This window comes from Dreissena polymorpha, chromosome 13 (assembly GCF_020536995.1).
Source record: "Dreissena polymorpha isolate Duluth1 chromosome 13, UMN_Dpol_1.0, whole genome shotgun sequence".
NCBI classification, from domain to species: Eukaryota; Metazoa; Mollusca; class Bivalvia; order Myida; family Dreissenidae; genus Dreissena; species Dreissena polymorpha.
In genome coordinates, this window is record NC_068367.1 from 46,621,180 (window position 1) to 46,645,437 (window position 24,258).

The following is a 24,258-nucleotide window of genomic DNA, read 5'->3' on the forward strand; positions in this document are numbered from 1 at the left end:
CAACATTATTGTTTATGTATAAGTTTCGATAATATTGAGACCGTTTTACAGAATATGGATACACATATGGACATACTTAATTTGAAAAAAAAGAACCGACAACGACCAATTCATCGTGAGTATTCACGTATATACGTTTAAGTATATTTTCCGTACCCGGGGTATGTTGCAGTATCCTTAAGAGTACCCGCGGTACTTATAAGTAATAACCGAGCCGACAATGACCAATCGAGCTCTACTAACGTGTGTGCTCATTCGCTTTTTGCGGTTTAATATTTTAAATTTTAGCCTATATGGGCACAAGGCGCTTTCACAAAAGTTTTAATATGACCACACAGTCATAAGGTGCATCATTTCAATAAATGAAAAAATAATTATCCATCTGATTCGACGAATAAACAATCACTGTTATCTCAAATGTGTATGGTTTTGTACGAATTCAGAAGAGAACGTACACACGCCAACATGCCAACGGAATTGCATGCATTTTATTAACCAGGTTTTCCGAAGGAAAAAACTGGTTATTAGATTGGCGAATGCGGGCGGGCTGGCTGGCTGGCTGGCTGGCTGGCTGGCGGGCTGGCGGGCGGGCGGAACAAGCTTGTCCGGGCCATAACTATGTCGTTCATTGTCAGATTTTAAAATCATTTGGCACATTTGTTCACCATCATTGGACGGTGTGTCGCGCGAAATAATTACGTCGATATCTCCAAGGTCAAGGTCACACTTTGAGTTCAAAGGTCAAAAATGGCCATAAATGAGCTTGTCCTGGCCATAACTATGTCATTCATTGTGAGATTTTTAAATCATTTGGCACATTTGTTCACCATCATGGGACGGTGTGTCGCACGAAAGAATCACGTCAATATCTCCAATGTCAAGGTCGCCACGACTAAAAATAGATTTTTTTAAAAAAACAAACTTACAAAGGGGGTTAATTTTGTTTGTTCATTTCAAAAGTTCAGTTTGAGTTTTCTCCCTTTATCAGATTTTTTTTTCACAATGAAAACCTGGTTTTGTGACAATTTTGTCCCTTGTTTAACATACATGCACGAACACACTGTTTTTAGTGTTTTAAGTTAATACGCTGGCCCCATTATCAAATTAAAAATACTTTTCATAAAGATGCAATTTATTATGATTGTTTATAAATAATTGCATTCTTCCGCGGACTTTTTCTTTTTGAAAGCTCACCTTTCAAGTTTGGTAGGGGTATCTACGCATGCGTTTACAGACGACAATTAACGCATTGACGTCACGTAATGGATGATGTCGTTCAACTGGCACCGAAACTGACATTGGGTTCATACTTCAGAGAGAAAAACCCCTTTTGCGATTTAGAGTAATAAAATAAGCTGATATAAACTTAATGTTGTTATTTTTAAGCATTGAATAGTATTTGTTTCTGCATTTTAAGAATGGTCTGGAAAACTACGCCGTATTTCTGCAAAACGGCGTCACATGCATAAAATACTGTTGAGTAATGTTCCTGATTATCTTCTCCTTACTTGCATTAACTCGGTTAGCGTGAGTTTGCATGTCAAGTACTTTAATCAAAAGCAATAACATGCACAGCAAATGTGACCCATACTGGTAAGGCCAGCATTTTTTTTTATTATTTGTTTTACGGGAGCGCCCGACCCTATTTTTCGACAAATACAAATAAAAATAAAAAGTCACTTTCGTTTTTTTATTTACATTTCACCCGCCGACCTGGTATTTTATCCAAAACTAGAAGAAAAAAAAATGCGCAGATTGCCGAAATTTTTTTTTTTAATTTGTTTAGTATACGGGTTGTTTCGTTGTGCCAAGTCGACTTGTAAAGCGTCAGCGATTTTCATTGGCTATTGCAGCCAATACCACACGCTATTAGCCAATCGGTGAGTATTTAACAAATGATTTTCATATTGCATTGCCGAAATGGCGGACATTAACAACAACGAGACATATGTAGCATATTTTAAAATCAAATTAATTAAAAACCGAGCAGAAACAATTTCAATTATAAAAGTTAATCTTCAGAACACCATTGTTGACATCATGCCCATATTATGTGATACGTAATTAAACATAATTAGAGTTTTTGCAGATGATGCAGAAGTGTCACCATCGATAACTTTCGGTGTGTTCAAAAGTTCTGGGTAGGTTTAATAAATATGCGTTTTTATTAAAATGTAGATCCTGTAATATTTTTATAGATAAACATCAACATTCCGAAAATGTCCCAGAAGTACTACTTTACGTTTCTTTTAATGGACATGAGGACTGAACCACAGGTACTTGCATCAATAATCCCGTTCCCCACCCACCCATATATATTCTTTATTAAGAAAAAAAGTATGCGACACAGCTTCTGAAGAAAATAACATTGGGTCCGGATGTTCGTATGTCCGTCAATGACACAAGAAAGTTTAATTGCACAGTAGCAAAATAGCATGCTTATTATTCTTCATTAACTTAAAACAAAACACCTTTTCCATATATTAAACTGTATAACTATTTTTATATCAACATTTTAACCATTTTTCCGGTACCGTTTGACCAAGTTACGCCCCTTTGTTTGGATCAGTTCATTTTATTGAATTTTTACAGACGAAACCAAAGTTTTGACTTTCAAAATGTCATGAAAAAGTAAATGGAATTTATTTCTTAATTATTTGATCAGTTTTGTAAATCAGAAATACATCTTAATGTATTTTTCAAAAATGAGTTATTATTCAGCCGAAATATGATGTTCTATCAACTGTATATTATGTTTTCATACGGCAGGATTTGTACTGCAAGGAATGCAAGTAAATTTATCACACCTCAGGCTTTGTTGATAAATGTGCTCAATTGGCTCTATGTATTTGTTCCAAGGGTTATTATTATCTTCAGATTTATATAGTTATCTCTGTTTATTATATATCCAAGAAAATGTCATTGCTGTTTCTCCTTAAAATAATACAGACAACACATTCCATAGAAATTTTCATTTGAACTTAAACTGTGAATAAAAGGGAAACAAAATAATGAGCAAAAGTTAACACCATTTTATTTTGACAATACTGTGAGTCTTTTACGAATTTATTTAAATAAAATACTATTTTAAAAATATACAATTACATAGTTCAAAAGTTGTTTTCTATATATAATTAATCTTGCGAGTAAATTATATACAGTCAGCAGAGTAATTCTACTAGAACAATTTAAATCTTTGCTACATGTACTATTTAATTCTTTATACGGCTTTCACATAAGAAAATGTTCAATGAAATAGATCTAGGTTTCTAGGTATATTGTTTCTTTTACCTCAATATTTTGTTGGGGCTAATGTGAAGCCAATGGACATGATACAAAAACTACGAAGATTACCACCATACAATGTCCCATACAAAATAATTATCGCCTAACCTATGCGTTTTCAGAGAATAAGATTGTTTAAGCTCTTTATTATATAAAAAAATATTAATCATGTGAAACAAGGACGGGTGAATTTTTACTCCAAATGTATGATTTAATCACACCAAAAAGAAGAAAATACTAACATGTTTCACACCAAATATTGAACCCCTGATCCTTGCGGTTTCTGTGTTGTTAGGGATTATCAAATACATTAATCTATATAAATCAGTTGACCCCTGAAGCGCAAACAGTTTTGACCACGGAGACATGCTTTGAGGAAACTTAGCAAAAGAACCACTATATGGTTGGCATGCAACGTAACAAACCAATGGGCCTTGCGGTTTCAGATAATGATTATATTATTTATATTTATAAGCAAAACAGTAACCCCTAGGGAGGGCAAATTTTCTGCATATTTGAACAAACTTCAAAGAGAACCTCATAACGATGTTACACACCAAATATTGAGTCATGCCCCTTGTGTTCACTTTACATATATAAACACTATAACTCTCTCTGAATATAACATGAAATGTTTTTATAAGTCAATAACTCTCGGTTTCTTAAATGAAATATTCACATTTTATGTACTAGAACTTTCACTACACAAAGTTTGGATCAAGATCAATTCAAGCGCAGTCTGATCAGGATCCAAAGTGTTCGCTTAACATCTTTAGAAGTACTGACTGAATGACAATAATGTTGAACATGTTGGATCCTGATCATACTGCTCTTTTGGAGCCAAAATGGTCGCAATCGCCCTAAGGTCCAATTTTCTGTTACGTGGCTCATTTTTTCTTATGAGTGATACAAATAATAATGATATAAAGCAAGTCTGTTGTATGTTAAAGAGTATTTTTAGTGTGCATATTCCACCCGTGGATGAAAGTTACAAAGTTGGTTGTTATTAAAAGCTATTAAACAATGTATAAAGTTTTTAAGTATTTTAATTAAAGTCAAATGCATGCTATATTTGTTATAAACATACATATGATATACACTCAACAAAAGTTTAACGACCACTATAATACACTACACACCTGGTGTGTTTAATAGTCTCTATTGTAGCAATATCGTATATTAATACATGCGAAAGGTGCTTTTACCTATAAATATATATATAAATATGTTTACTATTATTTTAAAAAGCTTCTACAACAGTGTAATGAGATATATAAAACACTTAAAGGTTAATGCATGTATACATAAGGCCAAATTTGCTGAATTTTAAATTTTCAAAAATAAAAAAATAATCGGTTTAGACAGTTTTATTTTTATATTTTTTTGGTAGACTGCTCACTTTTCATGCTTGTATTTTTATTTTTATTTATCCCCCCCCCCCCGACTCATTTTTTTGAAAAATTTCCCGTAAAACAAATAAAAAAAATGCTGGCCTAAAGGTCTCGTCCCGATAAATCGAGTTTATGCACGTTTGCATGCTTACGTGCTTCTTTTATACAAAATACACATTGTTAATCGAATAGATCATAATCCCATGGTTTGTTATGACGGCAGAAAATGATGGGCAATGCGTTTGACCAGTCAAATATTTCTTGGATGCTGCTAAAGAGAAGACTCTTGGCATCTGCTTTCGATGCCTCACGAAACACTTCAATATATCAACCAATATTTAATATCTTTACTTGAATACATATCTGAAGTTTGTTTTAAACCAACGACAACCGTACTTACGCTTTTAAATGCCAGGAAATTGTTGGAAAAATAAATATTTAACGTTGGTAAATTTGTCAGAAAACAATATCCTGTTTAAAATAATCGAACAGTTAAAGTAGAATGATTAAGTACCCGCTTAATCAGTCGATTACTGAGCACGTATATTTAGCGGTGCACATGGGCATAATCAAATACACGAAAGTAGGTCTCTTTGAAAACCGGGCTTAAAACATATGAGCCGTGCTCTGTGAAAAAGGGGGTTTAATGCTTGTGCGTAAAGTGTCGCCCCAGATTAGCCTGTGCAGTTCGCACAGGCTAATCAGGGACGACACTTTCCGCGTTTATGACCTTTTTCGTTTAAATGAAGTATCTTCTTAGCAAAAATCCAATTTAGGCGTAAAGTGTCGTCCCTGATTAGCCTGTGCAGTCTGGGACGACACTTTACGCACATGCACGACTCATATGCGTAAAGTATCGTCCCAGATAAGTGTTTGCAGTCATTACCGGCTACCCAAAAATCAAGAACGACTTCTTTCAGATTTTATGGAATTTTTAGTTTAAGGTATGTACGTTTTCTCTAATTGAAAGAAGTATCGGCGGAAATTGTTAGCCTTTGCGCACTGCAGAGACCGGCTCAGGTATTGATTTTATGTTTAAGATATGAAGGAAACGAAACACGCGGCGTATAATCACTGGAGCCAGCTCATTTTGAAGACGCGTCAAAATAAGAGATTCTTAGCTTAAATAAAAAAACGTTTTTTTTAATGTTTGTTATTGATCATTGAATAGTCATCGAATTATACGAATGCGTTTTAATCAAATTGTTTGGTTTTATTTTTAACGAGGCTACTGTTAAAACGTACGACCGCAATATAATACGAATAACCAACGTGTCGATGATATGAATTGGTGTCCTCTCATAAGCGACATTGTTTTTGTTGTTTTTTTTCACAATGCATCCACAAAAAGATGTTGTGACCATTGTGTTTACTTATTGTTCGGTCATGAAAATGACGTACGTAGCCGTATCGAGCCGGAAATGACGTACTTGCGGATTCCAGACACTAGCGCTACGGGCAATATGAGTCCAGGCCAATATTTACCAATAGGCTTAAAGTTTCTGGCAGGGCTTTAATTTATATCTTACTGACATTTATGCTTGCTGTTGCTAAGTCGTACTCTTTAAAGCACAACGATAGCTAGTCTTATTTATAAGACGCGCAAAGAATTTAGAGATACTTTTTATATGGGCTAAATTCTATGGAGCTCCAAATATTACCAATATAAAAAGTAGCTTAATATTTGAGAGCATCAACAAGTTCGACTAAACGATAGCCGGTATAAAGTGAGGCAAATTTTAGAAAGTAAAATGATCTGTTCTTAAGTTATTAAGTTAAGCATTTTAGGTTTCGTTTCATTAATTATATTGTTATATTATGATATGCCATTGTTTTCATTAAAAAATAACAAGTTGATAATATATATCATTATTTCAAAACCAGTTTTCACGCGCCGAAAAACGAAAACTGGTTGGCTCAAAGAGTTTTTGGACCAGCGCTGGCCCTGGTTTCAACAATATGAAATTTGGATTTTTAATTATTAGTATTATTAAATCTGATGATTTGCAAAAAAACAAGAATCGGCATCGTGTCACTTTGTTAGTCTCTCTCTCTCTATCAATCTGCAGCGGAATCTTCATCATCATCAACACAAGCAACAACAACAACAGCAACAACAACAACATCGTGCTCGTTTGTTGAGCAATCATCCGCCGCTTATCGTTCATACATGGTAATTTGACACACTTGAGCAATTCTCAATTATTGTATGACGCGTTCATTTTATGCCATTTTCATCTTTCAGAATTGATAGTTAATGACCTTTTCAGAATTCTTTATATTCTGTCCGGCATTCAAATAATACTGCGTTGAAAAGAAACGTTCGTATCCATTTCACCCTCTTTGCAAAAATTCAACAATGATACTATTGAAGTCTTAGCATTTCAAACTTGCAAAAAAATCACAAATATTTATTTAATCCGATATTATTTATGCATACGCATAATACCCAATTCATAATTCTTCATGCTAATCTTTCGTGCAATTAAATAATAACGAATTGAAAATAAATACATAAATGAATTGTGGGTCTCAAATAACTTTCTGCTTGAAGAATAGAACATTTGTTTGATTGACGCTCATTATTGCGATACAGACAACATGCATGAGTATTGCGATACTAACAACATGTATGAGTTTTGCGATACAAACAGCATGTATGAGTATTGCGATACAAACAGCATGTATGAGTATTGCGATACAAACAGCATGCATGAGTTTTGCGATACAAACAGCATGTATGAGTATTGCGATACAAACAACATGTATGAGTTTTGCGATACAAACAGCATGTATGAGTATTGCGATACAAACAGCATGTATGAGTATTGCGATACAAACAGCATGCATGAGTTTTGCGATACAAACAGCATGTATGAGTATTGCGATACAAACAACATGTATGAGTTTTGCGATACAAACAGCATGTATGAGTATTGCGATACAAACAGCATGCATGAGTTTTGCGATACAAACAGCATGTATGAGTATTGCGATACAAACAGCATGCATGAGTTTTGCGATACAAACAGCATGTATGAGTTTTGCGATACAAACAGCATGTATGAGTATTGCGATACAAACAGCATGCATGAGTTTTGCGATACAAACAGCATGTATGAGTATTGCGATACAAACAGCATGTATGAGTATTGCGATACAAACAGCATGTATGTATATTGCGATACAAACAACATGTATGAGTATTGCGATACTAACAACATGTATGAGTATTGCGATACAAACAACATGTATGAGTATTGCGATACAAACAACATGTTTGAGTATTGCGATACAAACAACATGTGTGGTGTACATTGGTTAAATGGAAAATTTCACATGCGAGCCTCGCTCTGGGAAAACCAGGTTAATCCATGAGCGCAAAGTGTTGTCCGCACAGGCTAATCAGCGTAAAGTGTCGTCCGCACAGGCTAATCAGGGACAAAACTCTCTGCCTCTTAAGAATTTTTCGCTGAAAATCGAGTCTATGTGGAAAGTGTCGTCCCTGAATTGCCCGTGCACAGCCTAATCAAGGAGGCTAATCAAGGACGACACTTAACACCATGCATCAAGTTCAGTTTTTCCAAACCGAACGCGGCTAATTTATTATATTCTATTTTCATTTTGTTTCGCAATATGTATACGTGTATTTATAATAAACTTATTTAAGAATCGGCATTTTATGTGACCAACAGCGTACCTGTAATCATGTTGCATTTTTGCGGAATTAATGAAAGAAAACTGAGAAGTTCGTACCTGAAGTCGATGAAAATAAACATTTGCAGTCTTTCCAATAAAATATATTTGTTCATTTCAAAGATTTTGCAATTAAGGCAGTTGAAAATTCATTTTCTTGGCTAGGTATTCAATGTTTTATAATCCCTTTAACAGTTCTGAAACGAAAATAAAGTTGACTTAAAAACAAATGAAAATCCCCAATTCCTTTCGCGCAACTCCTGCTCGATCAAATTACGTATTTCAATTTGAAACAAAGCAAGAGATACCGATTAAAACCTTGCCTAGGTTTTTTTGCAGCCTGTTTTATTTATAAAGCAAAGAATCTATAATACCAGCCGTCAAATCGATACGACCAGACTATCATATTTATTCGGGTCCGGCAATTTCAGGTTAAAGCCAACTTATGGAAACACAGCAAGCTGTTTGTAAGCATTCAATGTCAGGTAAAAGATGATTTGCTGGCATGTTCACGTGGTATAAGCTTACTTAAAAGTCAATTCAATGTTTGTCTATGTAAACGGTAAACAAAACACACCTAGCAACGACAAAAGTAAATACAGACATTGGCACCATAGCAAACACAGCCATGGTGAGCCCTCAGTCTTTATACAATCTAAATCTAATGGTGCTTGGAAAATTATAAAGCCATGTTGTATTTGTGCATATTAAAGTCGACTTTCTTTCGAAAGAAAAAAAAGATAACTGAAAAATTAATAGTTTTCCTTCTTTGACGAACTTGTGGGGTCTTGTCGGTTAAAAAAACAAAGAATATAAATGAAAGTCTCCGCCTTTGTATATAATGTTCCATACCTCAAAGATCATTGTCCATGAAGCATTCTTGCACTAGGGGGTAAGTCGGTGCAGAACTGGAATCTCCGTGCTCTTCGGTTGGAGCCCCACACCGAATTGGTTAACTGGTCGACTTAATAAGACTTGCTCCTTAGAGATACGAACCTTGGTAATGCGCGCCACACATCATGCCTTTGTGGTTACAATTTCTTGTGCGAAGTGCATCGTCTCATTGTTTTGAACATTTCTTGCACGCGACTAAACGTCTAATTATCATGCACATTTCTGGCTCACGCCAAATTGTCTCGTTATTGTTGATATCTCTTAAAGGCACATCTCTCGTTATTCTGGCAAGTCTTAACAGAACGCGCTCGCATTTAACAGCCCCAATTGGTTTTATTGAGCCAAAGAGTTTCTTTGGGATACGACTTGGAGCCCGTCTAAGTATACAATTTTTCATTCTTATACAAATTTCAGTCACGATTAAATTTGAGTTTAAGTGTATAATGGGCAAGCACCAACATATTGGATTTCTTGATTTTAGTAATTATATTCAATTCCTTTAGATTTGTCGCACACGTTTGCTTATAATCATGCATTGACCGTAAATGAATATTTGTTTTGATTTTAAATTTATTTTAACTTAGATTTGTCATAAAATGTTTGATAAGACATGGTCCGCTGGATCTAACGCGATTCACATTGTCTCATACCGATCAACATAATTATTCACCACATATTTTTAAACTTAGTAACGATACATGACCGAGGTACAGTACCGGCACGAAACAGGCCGGACGGACACACATACACACACGAACCTATAGTAAACAAGCCGTTTAATTGGTTCTCGATTACCCGGTAACACAACTCAACTTTCAAATTTTGATTATTAAATCAGTGTCTATGTATAACATATTGCCTAATATGAGCGATATACCGGTAATCTGGTCTTTTATCGAGTGCAATAGTTATGGCCCAATACATTGACCAGCTATAGATCTTGTAATTATATTGTGGTCATAGATAAAGTAATAGAATATCAATATTTGATTACGTATCAGTTTAGCTACATGAAGTGATTATGAATCGAAATTTCTATCGAGCAAAGGTTTTTTCCATAGCAAATTCATCGCATAAAAGTTCAATATTTGTTAGGCTGTGTAAAAACATACCCTCCAATACATCTTACGTATATATATATATATATATATATATATATATATATATATATATATATATATATATATATATATATATTTATATATATATATATATATATATATATATATATATATATATATATATATATATATATATATATATATATATATATATATATTCACACATTTGGCCAGTTACGGGGTCTCTGATTTAGAAATAGGTTATGGGGTTCCCACTTTAAATACATGTATCTCCATACCCTTTTTTATCCGATATAAACACGAATTAAGGTATATAGGGGTACCTACTATAATTATTGTATATAAATACGTCATTTATTTAACGTCTTATACAAGGAAATATATAGCGAACTTATTTGCGAGGTATATACAATTTCAATTTCAGACCTGATTGTGGTTTTCGATTTAAGACCTTATTGTGAGATTTGATTGCATTACCTCCCCTACACCCCCCTCATAGTAATTAAAGGAGCCTAGATTGCGGGGTTGTATATAGACCCCGTTTTTTATATTGACCTCGTAAGTACAGTCTGAAAACTACAGAGACCGCGTAACTGGCACTATGTATTGGTATATATATATATATATATATATATATATATATATATATATATATATATATATGACACTAATAAAAAGACAAGAACGGGTTACCAAATACCAGATTGCAAGTAGCTCGTTCAATGTTGTGAGAAGGGAGGTAAATATGAAAAGACTTCGCTGCGAAATAAATTAAGGTTGTCTTTCTCCAAATATTCAAATATCTTTTGCACCAATTCCTTTAACAAAACTCTTTGTAATAATGACATTAAATTACAAATATGTTAAAGGCATTAAAACAAACGAATAAATAAGTGCAACTTTTCCAGTTACCAAAATTACATAGTCAATCACACGCATCAAATACAAGAACTTTTTTACGGTTATAAAAACAAATAAAAACACGCAATGTAATACATATCCGTTCCAAATATAACATAAACAATATTTATGCAAATGAGCCGCGATATGGGAAAGCCGGGTTTTAAGCAGAGTCAATCACACGCATCAAATACAAGAGCTCTTTTCCGTTTATAACTACACATACAAACATCTGGCACGAATATCAAATTAACAACATTAAAGTAAATGAGCCGCGATCTGGAAAAAACGGGCTTATTACATTTGCATGAAGTGTTTCCCAGATTAGCCTGTGCAGTCCGCACAGGCTACTAATAGAAGAAACTAACCGAAAAAAACTGGATTTTCGTTAAAAAAAGAGAATTTCTTTAAACGAAAAATAAAACGATATACACGAAAATTGTGATCCCGGATTTTTATTTGCGGACTGGAAATGCTCATTGTTGACAATACTTAATGCATATGCATTTAGCCCGGTGTTCACAGAGTGCGGCTCAAACGACATTGTCCGACAATGCAGAGGTATGTTTTCAAAATAATGAAATCAGCGGAAAACAGCAGTCAAGATACAACCGTTTTGTTACATCTAAGATTAAGGAAGCGCTGACAGATGTAAGATGTGTTTGTTTTGCTTTTTTCTGTCTACATTTTTGTATTTAGTTATGATTCGCTGGTGTGTGACCTATTTGGCCGAGACATACCCGTACTGTCGCCTACAGACGACGAGCATCGTCAGTGACCAGCCGTCCTGGAAAAGAACAATTTATTTAGAATTTAAAAATAACAACTTTGTTGTTTTTTTTATAAAGAATCATTCCACTTACTAAGAGTGAAACAATAAAGCATGATGCACTGTAAATTATTAAGAAACTTAGGTTAGATACTCACTTCGAGCAGGCCCATGCATGTAATAAAGATACATAAAATGACAGTCTGCGCACTAATATGATAGTGGGGAACGTAAGTGCATTTCTTTAATTCAAACACTTAAAGAGAGTGACTCATGTATAAAGTAACATACGTCAAACTGTTTGAACAAAGTACATATGACCCGCGGCGTGCGTAAATGGGTCTCGTGTCATTTGCGACCAGTGCAGCTCCCAACCAGCATGCGCATTTGGTAGTCTGGACAGGAGCTACCGGTACATTGTCCGCCAACGGAACAAAAAAAACAAACTAGCGTGACTTTATATCGGACAGAATAGCTCCTTGAATCGCGCAGTCTGGTCTGGAGCTACGCCACCGCATTAGACCCATTTTCGCATGATGTGGTCCAATACAATATTGGTCCATATATTGAATATAAAATGGCGGATGTCATGCCGAAGGTGTTATCTGCAATTAACAAATGACTAAGATGCTTCACCTATTTATGAATTGTTTTGATACGTGAATTACCTTTATGAGCGATGGTACGTCGATCCAGAAATTTCGGTTTGGAATCAAATCCATCCCAGATTGTTTTCGTACAACATTGAACGCAACTCCCGCCAACATGTACGTGAGGAGTAGCGAGAAGAATCTGGAAACAAATCAAATCGATGTTAATAACATCTGTGTCCGATATAGTTTAAAAAATTAAAATAAAAAGATTCATATGAAAAAGATTATTAAAGATAGTGTTGTTGATATTTGTGATTGTTGTGTTGGTGGAAATGATGATTATGCTGTTGGTGAACATGATTATGATAGTAACGACGAAGAGGATTGTGATTATGATATGAATGATGACATAAAAATGTGTGATGATGATGAAGACGACGACGCTGCTGTTACTGCTGATGATAATGTTTACGGTGGTGGTAGTAATAAAGGTGTTGTCGAAGACAATGGTAGAGTGGAACATACATTATTAGCATGACTGAGCCGCCACTGAGTGAAGCAGAACCGGAACTTCCAGTCGAAGGAACTGCGCATGCCTGGTGAGCGTTAACCGTCATTTCCTGCAATATACCAACATTGGTCTATATGAAGTATATGTACATGTACTAACATAGATGTCATTGATGAACTAAACAGGAACGTTTTAATTGACTGACTGAACATTTATGCAAATCGACATACATCAGATTACTATGTAAAACTTTTGATCTATTAACAAATATTTACATAAAGGTTATAGTACTCAGATTAACAATGTATTTTATTTACAACGAAATGTTGACATATAAAAATCACGTATTACATTAAATTTTAGATTTCATAATCCAATATTGACGATAAGAGAAAGCCAAACATTGCGTTTATGAGTAATACAATCATATATTTTGCTTCAGAATGTGTGTCATCAATGGGCCTGATCTCCGAGGAGCCACATATCCGGACGACTTACATAGACGGCCGTTGACGTTTCACCGGCAACCGTAATGGAAGGGGAGGCGGCTGGGTCGGTATTACACTGCAATGTCACGACAGTTTTTCTAAAACAAAGGCAAAAAATATAAACAGTGGCGGTATCAACGCTACAACAACAACAACACCAACAAAAATACAAACACAAGAAACAAATTAACAGATGAATTTTTCTAATCTAAGAAGTCATGCTGATTTATTTATTACTATTCGGATGTCTGAACTGTGAACATAACAAAGTAACATTTTCTTTGAGAGTTCTGTTGTTTATGAAAGACCACCTTATTGGGTTCCGTCTACGAATGTTTTTATTATTTAACAACCACCGACCGACCGCAAGTATGGGGACTTTGGACTATCAAGGTTCTTTTACGAAGAAATTTTATCTCTGTATGCAATATCACTGGGGGCTGACGAGGTCAAAGCGTAGTCCGTTTCGCTACGACGTCGGGTATATGTTTTACTACGAAAACATTGATTAAATACACATGACATCGAGAACGGATTAGTCGAAAATTGAGTTTAAACATGTAAGATTATGCTTTTCTAATAACAAAACACTGAATTTAAGCACAATGACATTTCATAGGGCTGTTACATCAAATTATAATCCAAGATGTGTCTGGTTTATGCGGTTAAACATGAAATATACCGCTGATTTATAAAACTGAAGTAAAGTTTCACTTTAAAAAAAAGCAATTAAGGTTTACAACTGTGTTTAAGTGACACAATTTTACAATTTCCATATTGGTCTATGTATCGTTAAGCCACTGGTGTGTTTAGAAATGTGTAGGGTGACCCAGTTATCAGAAATAAAGGCTAAATATTATTATTAGGCATGATCATGTCTCTGACAGTATACGTATATGCCTCGCTACGACAACGCTTTAGCGTGTATGCGTTTCTCACAGAAGACGTATTGGTTATCTCTCAAAGGCAAAATAAAGATAAGTGTTTTTTAATACGGAGTCATGGAGTGGCTGGATGTTTCCATTGAGGAAGAGGTACTAACAACGGCACAACATGATCCGAAGCGCACAGTCGACATGGTAATGCACATTGTGATATAATTAAATTCACGACTAGGCCAAAGGAAACGATTTAAATCGAAAATCCATATATAAGATGACAGTTGAGAGTCGAGAACCTAATGTCGTCGGTCTCAATAAAAATGACGCATCTTCACCTTGTGACAATCACTTATACGTTCATTTTGATAGAGACCGACGATAGGTTTTCAGCATACGGTTCTCTTTATCAAATAACATTCAATTCTCGTTATCCCCAACTCGCTTATTTCGAAACTCTGCTTATGTCAAAGTAAATCCCATGTCCCAACTTTGATCATTATTTATCTCATACGGATTTTGATTTTTACATTGTATATATCAAAGCGATTTTCTTGAAAATCGGTAATCGTCAACTAATTTTGAGATGAATTTCATGTTCGTATACATGATTTTACCTGTAAAATCCACACCTGTAACAGCCGTAAGGTGTGGAAAGTAGGACCCCAATGGCATAAATCCGCAATTGCATAATCAATATATCGTTGTAAAGGTGTGGCAGTGGGTTTCTGTCACAGGTTATTGTTTACTGCGTACATGACGGCCGGTAAATTTACCTCGTGTTACAATGCGGTTAAGGCCCAGTCTCAATATGATGCCGGCGGAGCCCCAGTGCGTGATCAGGCATCTACCGGGATGAACCGGGGCCCTACCGGGATGAACCGGTGCTCCACCGGGATGACCCGTGGACGACCGGGGACAACCGGGGCTCCACCGGGAAAGTATTAAAATGTTTAATACCTCCGGGATGAAGCGGGAGTCACCGGGTAGGACCGGTAACGACCGGCGTGGCACCGGGAACAACCGGGACTGTACCGGGTACAACCGGGACGGCACCTTAGCTCCACCGGGGCCCAAACACACCCCGGCAGAGCTACGGCAACGCCCCGGTAGAGCCCCGGTGAATGCCGGCAGAGTCCCTTTATAGCTACGTTGCATAAGTAAACCGGATCTCTGACGGTGCCGTCCCGGTTGTTCCCGGTGAAGTCCCGGTTGTTTCCAGTGCCAAGCCGGTCATTGCCGGTCCTTCCCGGTAACTCCTGGTTCATCCCAGAGGTATTGAACATTTGAATACTTTCCCGGTGGAGCCCCAGTTGTCCCCGGTTAAACCGGGGCGTTGCCGCAGCTCTGTCGGGGTCTGATGCCGGTATAGCCCCGGTGAGTGCCGGCATAGTGACGGTATACCGGGGCTCTGCCGGCTTTCACCGGGATCAACCTTTTCGTTTTGATGTTCATGCGCACAGTGAAGCACGGCATCTTTTGCACTGGGCAATGGCATGAAATGGATACAGAGACTTGGTTGAGCAACCTATACATTATATTTGTACTTCGTTGCGCAACCAATACATACTCTGTGCGAAATCTATACATAAAGCGACATGTAATTACCTTTGAAACAAAGCATTTGAATAATTAAAACACATGTTCGTAACCTGTTTTGTACTTTAAAATGTGTAATGTACACTGAATCAAAGTAACATGTAGTTTTATTTAATTTAAGTTACCGTAATTGGTAATTTTAACAGAATGACCACCTTATGCATTGCTTCAAATCAAAATATTTCGATTTAAGCTCAAAATAAACTTAAAGGTTGCAACTACGCGCATTTGTTATTAGTTTGTTATTGAAAATAAGTACCTACCATTACTGGATGCTCCGTTCTCTAATCCATAAACACCAGAAAAGATGAAACTCGCCTGATTAAGTAGTGTATTTACACAATGTTTTCGTAGTAAAACATATACCCGACGTCGTAGCGAAACGGACTACGCTTTGACCTCGTCAGCCCCCAGTGAATATTGCATTTACAGAAATATATATTGCTGACTATATTTGAATCTGGGAAAATCGGGCTTAATACATGCATGTAAAGTGTCGTCCGCACATGCTAATTGGGAACGCTTTTAAAGATATGTCCGTTTAAAGTATGTCTCTTTTACAAATATGTTCGTTTAAAGTATGTCTCCTTTAAAGATATGTTCGTTTAAAGTATCTCTCTTTTAAAGATATGTTCGTTTAAAGTATTTAAAAGCCCGGTTTTTCCAGAGCGCGGCTCATTTAAATGGACGGTCTCACCTGACTCCATCATCGCTAATGTAAGTAACTACTACGTCATCTCCGGTCATGGAAAAGGCGGCATTTGATTGGCTTCCGATCTCGTAGTAGACGTTATAGCGCGGATCATACTGGCAAACCTACATTTGAAAAATTGCAGTTCAACTGTTCACTATAGCGAAATCGATCACCTTACGCTAGAGTTTCGAATTAAACTGTTATAATAGTTGTAAAATGACATCAAATATATTTGCTTTAATGAATCAAAAACACGCCCGAATAAGAAAATATTAGAAAAAGAGTAAACAACACCAACACCAAATAACAGAACAAAACACTACATGATTTTTGTTTAAGTGAAATACTTTGTAGAGTGACTCGACAGTTAATCGGATTTGTAAGTTCCGGTCAGTGCAGTAGTACTCAATAAACTCCATTCTTTATTACAGTCATTGTGACAGTTCCGAGATGCGTTCCATTTCATTGATAAAATATTGGTAAATGATATCACTCATATTTTTTTCAATTATTACTATCTTAATTTTCGTGACGAATTGTTTGCGTTTGATTTAGAACACTTTTTTAAAGTATTTTATATTCAAACAAAAACACAACGGCTCCTGCAGATTTTAAGCTTCGGCAATAACTGTTGGTCAAATACATTACCTATTACTAAAACGAACACCGATGTCTGTCCTTTATTTAGGGTAATATCAAATCACAAACCGAAAACAATAACATCTCTACATATGCATTAACCAAATGTAATTCATAACTTCCATATTGGACGGCCAATTCAAAGCTTATAAAACGTTAAGATTTATAGCAACCTTTTCACAGAATTTGGCATTTATTGAAGTTTGTCAGCTAATGCTTTATATTGATAAATGTAAACACTGGATCTTAAAAGCTCCAGTAAAACAAGAATTAAATTAAAGAAAAAAAAGTAACCCTCAATCGGCCTCGAATCACTGACACTTGGAGTAAAAGCCAATCGCTTTGACCACTCGGCCATCCGTGCTCATACAAATAGTGTTGTATTTTATACTTTATATAAGCAATCCTCGTAGCAACACAAAATATATCGACAACAACATAACTCTCCAAATTATCGAATCGTTTCGCGTTGCAACGCTTTATAATTTACAGTTTTTTAATCGTCAAAAGATTCATATAATGGATATTTTAGAGCATGGTAAATATTCAGAATTACTGTTTCCTAACAAATGTTATTACTACAATGAAAATTTGCGAATCTGAAACAATATTTTTTCATTTGTCAATTTACCAAACGTGAATAGGCACCTTTAATTAACGTTAGGCTTTAGTTTCGTGAGAAGATTACTAGTTATATACATATTAATCACATACAATTCAAATACAAAATTAAGACTTGTATTAGGTAACCTTCTCATAGAAAATTATTGTTTAACACGGCGTTACAGACACCACGACGCAATATTATATAATCGTTGAATTATTCTATAATTGAAATTAGCAAAGTTCTGAAGCGCCACCTACCGCCACATTGGTGCACGTGCCCTCGTTGAAAGGAACGCATGGGTTGTAGGAAAACAGGTAGTAATCCCGTTGGGAGGGCTGGTCTTTGAACCTAGCATATGAATGATATTGACATATTAATCATAACTGAGGTAAAAAAAAGTTAGTTTTTTTCCTCTATTTGAAATCAGTCAAGAAAAAATCAACATCATATTTCTAACACATAAATCAACCCCGCCTGTTGCCCACTCACATTGGAGTACCAGGGGTCGGTTTTAGCGCTGACAGATCCACCATGCCCGAACCGTCATCAAACACACAACTGCAGCTCGACTTGTAGTTACAGTTCTTCCCCGTTACCATGGTGCCCACCGTTGCTATAGCAAACAGGACACATGCTACAAACGGCGTCTGGGGCTTCATTTTATAGAATGGATGATTTTTCCGGAACTTTTTTTATAATCTTAAATATTTGCTCAGTTTGATGTTGAGGTCAGTCGATACAATTTTGCTAATCGTCTCTTTGCGTAATAAGAACACAGTCATCGTGCGTAGCTCATTGTTACCAGCATTTTATAAATCCGTTTGCGATAAGAACAGATCCTTCGATTTTAATTATTTGCAACAAATTGATCCAAAGTACTTTATAAATCTGTACACTGTCGATAAGTTCCTACTTCTTCAATCACACTTTCTATGGGAACACTATGCATGCAAAATACATTTATTTAAACTACACAAGAAGTTAACAATTAAATCCCAATGTTAACTTGATAATCAGATACAAGTATGTATCAACTACATCAGTGTATATCAGAGATAAATTGTTTATTAAAATTATCTGTACAGTATCATTGATATACTGTGATACCACTGTGTGGTGGTGCATATTGACATATCATTTCATTGATAATACCCATGCGATAATATGGTTATGGTAATAACTAAAATAATGACTGACCCGCGTCATGTTAAAATGGGTCTTATTGAATATATACGGCCAACGTAACGCAAGACCAGCATGCGCATTCGCAAAAGCTACCCCTAGCCGCTAATAAGACCACGAAACCTTCCAAAAATCTTTAGTGCATAAATTACAGTTTTTCTTGCATTTTGTATCGATATTGTTAGATTAAAGAATAAATCATTGAATTCGTATAAAAACGGTGAAAAATTTCACGTTGCGTGCAGCATAACCGTGAACATAAATACGCTATCCATCGAATTTTCGGCCAAGAACACCGGCTTATGAAATAAAGTAATTCTAATACATTTAAAATTGTCATACGCAGCATAAAAGCTGTCTTTTATGCGCTAGTTGAAATTCTTTAGAAACCAAAAAAGTTTTACAAAATTATTTGAAGAAATGCACCAGATGCCGGTGTATTTACATCCATTCAAGTTCAATTGCGAAGCCCAAATAGTCACGTGATCCTGCACCCTGTATTCGGAACTTAACTTATTACCAGGAGCCAACAAACGTGTACAGTTATGTGCTCTTGTATCACATGACTATTCGCGTATTAACAATAGATCTTAGGTGATGGTAATTTGAAACGCAAAACATAACCCCGTGAATTTATGTCAAATGTATTTGTTCCACACGTAAATTAACGGATAACAAATGTTCGCTGAGTTCCGAAAAAAAAACGTATTCAACAACCGCACAGAGATATGACCGAGCATATTTACGCGAGGATGGTCGATGCAAATATTATCGTTATTATATACGATATTATTCTCCATTTTTAAGCCTGCGCCATTCTAATAGTATGTAGTGTTATTTCTGCCATGTTTGTAAGTGCGCTTGTGCGTGAGCGCGCGTGCGTGCGTGTGCGGTAATTCTTCTTGAATGCTCTGAGTTTTTATGAGTACATACCCATAGCTCTGAGTTCTTCCTGATAAAACCAAATTCCATGTCAAAATTGATTATAAAGTGTGTCTATAATGTCGGATTCAATCAACCTAAACAAACCCAATACCAATCCAATACCTTGAGTCCGGGCGGCAGAGTTTCCATGAAAAATCGTGTTAACAGTTGCAACTCCCAGCGACCCGGAAGGTCAATAGCTGGGAGTTGGATTATTGCAACTTGAGTGTGCGGATGCTTGCACGCTTGTGTGTGTCTTATTTCTTCTGTTGCGTTGCTCTCATAGATTGAGATGATACATCGTTTATCTTGTTTTACACCAACCTGTAAATTGTTCATACTGAAGGAGATATAGCGAGAATGATACTAGTAATACATGATTTATTGCACCATATAATTACTCGATTCGCTTCACAACATTATGGGTGTTTGCTGATTTATCTTAAATGTTTGATTCAAAATGGACACCAGTGATTTGATGTGGATACTCTGGGTTGTGTTAGAGATAGGACTTCTCATATTGTTATGGCTCTTTGTGAAATGGTGCGCAGCTTGTAGAAGGTACACGGTTATATTAACCCATTTATGCCTAGTGGACTCTCCCATCCATCTAAATTGGATGAATTCATTTCCAAAATAAGGGATGTCTAGTATATTTATTTCTATATTAAGAATATTTCTTACAGAAATTCCTTTATGCAAACAGCGCAGACCCTGATGAGACGCCGCATCATGTGGCGTCTCAACTGGGTCTACGCTGTTTGCCAAGGCCTTTTTTCTAGACGCTAGGCATACATGGGTTATGTTGATTCATTTGATAAATGATACCGGTATATATTAAATGTGTAACTAATGCATTGAATGCGCGTTTAATACATACATATACGTTCTGATTTCAAAAAAGGCTATGCATAAGAAAGGTTCATTTTTTATTTTAGAGATATGTGTAATCAGATACACTTTTAGTTGTTTAAATAAAGTTATTGATGTATTAATACGCTGTTTTATTATATTCGAATTTTAGAACCACAACAATGATTATGCCGTCAAATCCTTCCCTGGAGCGAATCCCAATCGCCTACAAGCTGAAATATGACTTCTAGAATAAACACCTAGGTAACCGATGCATAACAAGAGACCATGAAGAGCACCAATGCACTTAAAACATGAAGGAAATGGTCGCTGATATATTAGATCTTTAAATAACAAACAATATCCAATCAACACATATGATCAATTTATCAACAAGCAAATATTTTGAAAAACGAATGGGCGCGCCGATATAGTGAAATCTGTGCCACAATGATTACGGTGTTGGTTCAAACAACATCCCCACAAATGTCAAACATGTACATGTATATCCATGCAAGTCCATATACGTGTACATGGTTTAAAATGTAAACATATTTATGTTGATTAGTTGAAAGTCACCCATTTAACCATTTTTAGGAGGTAAACTCACCTTTCATAATGTGTAAAAATGATTTTGTTACCATTTAGACAAATTGGAAGAGAGCATGTTTATATTCTTGTACGGGCAATTAAACTCACTTTTTGAAATTGTGCAAGCTATGTTTCGATTTAAAGATGAATATGTCCTCTTCCGAAAATTGCAATTTAAAAAAATCATCATTTAACTTTAAAGGAAATGCATCTCGCCTGAAAGCAGACACACACAGAAAAAAGGGATTCGGTAGTGGAATTTCGAAAAAAGGACCACACTTAACTAATCCTAACAGTTCATCTTTCAACGTGGTCTCGTGCGAAATGTATCAACATTTTGTACGCACATGGGATATAAACACTAAAGGCACATCTGCTATTGCTGAATTGTTTTTATTATCAGAAAATTGAAGGATTTCTATAACAATGGGTACAATATTCGAATCAAACACTGAGGGATCGACCATTAAGCATAACAATTCTTCCGAGTGTTTTATGTCAGTATTGTTTAATCGTTCATAAACAAAACCATTTATGTCTCATATACATATGGCTTTTCGTGTGCAATTTAGTTCAATATAATGTTGTTTATTTGCTTGATTGTTTTGGTAGTGAACTTCATTCTTAATTTTATTTTTTATTTGATCAAAGAATAATGTACATAACTGCGTATGCCTTACATTAAATGAAAGTTTAACCAACTAATTTATCTAAGTATATAAATATTTTTAAATCCACATTTACATTAATTACATTATTGCATTACATTTGCGGCTTTGTTTTGTAATTTTGGGGTATATATAACAGAACATTCAAACTTTATGGCACTGCATACATGTTTTATATGTTTATTTGTAAAAAAAAAATATTGAAGTGTTTGATATACACACTAAGGTTCATGCAATCAGAAAATCATGAAATGTTATAATATTGTTGTTTAATGTTTGAAACGCAGTAAATCTTATGTTCATATGTATGTCTTTCCCTAAGCTCAAGTATAGCGTGATAGTACCAGTTACCGCTTTTGCTTTTTAATTTAAAATCACACACGAACACATCCGAAAACCTTTCCTGTTTTATCGTGCGTCATTTACAAGTTGTTATCTCCACGCTTTTCGGAGAAAAAGTGGGGATTATGTGGTTATCTCCGCCGTCTGTCCGTCCGTCCGTCTGTCCGTCCGTCCTGGCCACTATCTCCTCTTACACTATTAGCACTAGAACCTTGAAACTTACACACATGGTAGCTATGAGCATATGTGCGACGGTGCACTATTTGGAATTTTGATCTTACCCCTGGACCAAAAGTTATGGGGGTTGGGGTGGGGCCAGGGTCAGAGATTTTCCAGCGACCGCGATTCGAGAAAGGCTCATAACTACTCTGTCCCTTCAGATATTGCTTTCATATTTGGTATGCATGTGTATCTGGACAACACCTTTCCATGTGCATACACTTTTTGACCCCTGTGACCTTGACCTTGAACTTGAGGTCAGCGTTTAGGTTACGAAATCTGCGACCGCGATTCGAAAAAGGCTCATACCTACTGTGTCCCTTCAGATATTGCTTTCATATTTGGTACGCATGTGTATCTGGACAACACCTTTCCATGCGCATGAACTTTTTTAACTTGGGGTCCGCGTTCAGGTTTCGAAATCTGCGATCGCGATTTAAAAAAAAAGCTCATAACGTATGTGTCCCTTTAAATATTGCTTTCATATTTGGTACGCATGTGCATCTGGAAAAGACCTTTCCATGCGCATACATTTTTTACCCCTGTGACCTTGACCTTGAACTTAGGGTGCGCATTTGAAATCTAATATGTGGTTATCTCCGCCGTCTGTCCGTCCGTCCGTCCTAACCACTATCTTCTCCTACACTATTAGCACTTGATCCACGAAACTTACACACAAGGTAGCTGTGAGAATATGTGCGACAATGCACTATTTGGAATTTATATCTGACCCCTGGGTCAAAAGTTATGGGGGTTGTGGCGGGCCCGGGTCAGAGATTTTCACTCATTTTTTAAGGTTATTTTACATTAACTTTTTCATTTATACACCGATTTACTTCAGATTGATACTGAACATCTCTTGTGACAATAAGGTCAATCTCAACTATGTATGGCCCGATTACCAACCATGGGGCGCCCCAGGGTCAAACATGCGGCGTGGGGATACGCGTCGGCCTCTGCCGCGCCATTTCTAGTTTGCGATACTGTATTTTAAAATGCAAAAATTATGTACAGATATGATTCAGCGGTAATCGCTAGTTCTTATGTGTAATGATTTTTGCCCAATGAAAAGATATTGCTTTCAGAATGTTAACACATTGTTCTTACATTTAAGAAAAGTGCTTCTACTTTACAATTATGCATAATTATGGCAGATTTAATGCAATCTTGTTTTACCACATATCCCATTAATTGTCAGTATGTTTTTAGTCGAATAAACATCATACAATTTTAAATTGTGAATTCTAATTATTTGACCTGTACATGTAGACATTTTTTATGGGTTAAGCGAGACGAACATTGGTATTGGGCCGGAGAAGCGGCAGATGACCTCCTTTGTAAATTGTAACAAAAACTGGAAAACTGTGTAAATTGAAAATACAATTATTCCAGAACTCGCGGACAGACGGGCGCAACATGTCTGCCAAGTTTGAAGAGATAGTTCCACCATTTCT

General features: G+C 35.9%; 1 protein-coding gene and 1 long non-coding RNA gene across 2 annotated transcripts; one reads left to right on the top strand and one right to left on the bottom strand.

Annotated features, from left to right (window-relative positions):
- Nucleotides 1-11,108: 11,108 nt before the first annotated feature.
- Nucleotides 11,109-19,100, bottom strand: LOC127855011 (uncharacterized). The gene is made up of 7 exons (XM_052390304.1): nt 18,516-19,100; nt 18,284-18,374; nt 16,784-16,902; nt 13,620-13,707; nt 13,136-13,230; nt 12,686-12,809; nt 11,109-12,035 (listed from the first exon to the last, which is right to left on the bottom strand). The coding sequence occupies exons 1-7, from the start codon at nt 18,683-18,685 to the stop codon at nt 11,970-11,972; spliced, it is 753 nt and encodes a 250-aa protein (XP_052246264.1). The 5' UTR covers nt 18,686-19,100; the 3' UTR covers nt 11,109-11,969.
- Nucleotides 19,101-20,428: 1,328 nt separating this feature from the next.
- LOC127855025 (uncharacterized) lies at nt 20,429-22,119 on the top strand. The gene is made up of 2 exons (XR_008037322.1): nt 20,429-20,693; nt 21,157-22,119. It is a non-coding gene; the product is annotated as an uncharacterized LOC127855025 (long non-coding RNA).
- The last annotated feature ends 2,139 nt before the right edge of the window (nt 22,120-24,258 follow it).

Excerpts from the sequence above, each read along its gene's own strand:
- LOC127855011 (XM_052390304.1), bottom strand. The coding sequence starts at position 18,685 with ATGAAGCCCCAGACGCCGTTTGTAGCATGTGTCCTGTTTGCTATAGCA. Across the intron at positions 18,375-18,515 it reads CCGACCCCTGGTACTCCAAT|GTTCAAAGACCAGCCCTCCC; the intron begins GTGAGTGGGCAA and ends TTCATATGCTAG. Across the intron at positions 12,810-13,135 it reads GGCTCAGTCATGCTAATAAT|ATTCTTCTCGCTACTCCTCA; the intron begins GTATGTTCCACT and ends ATTTGTTTCCAG.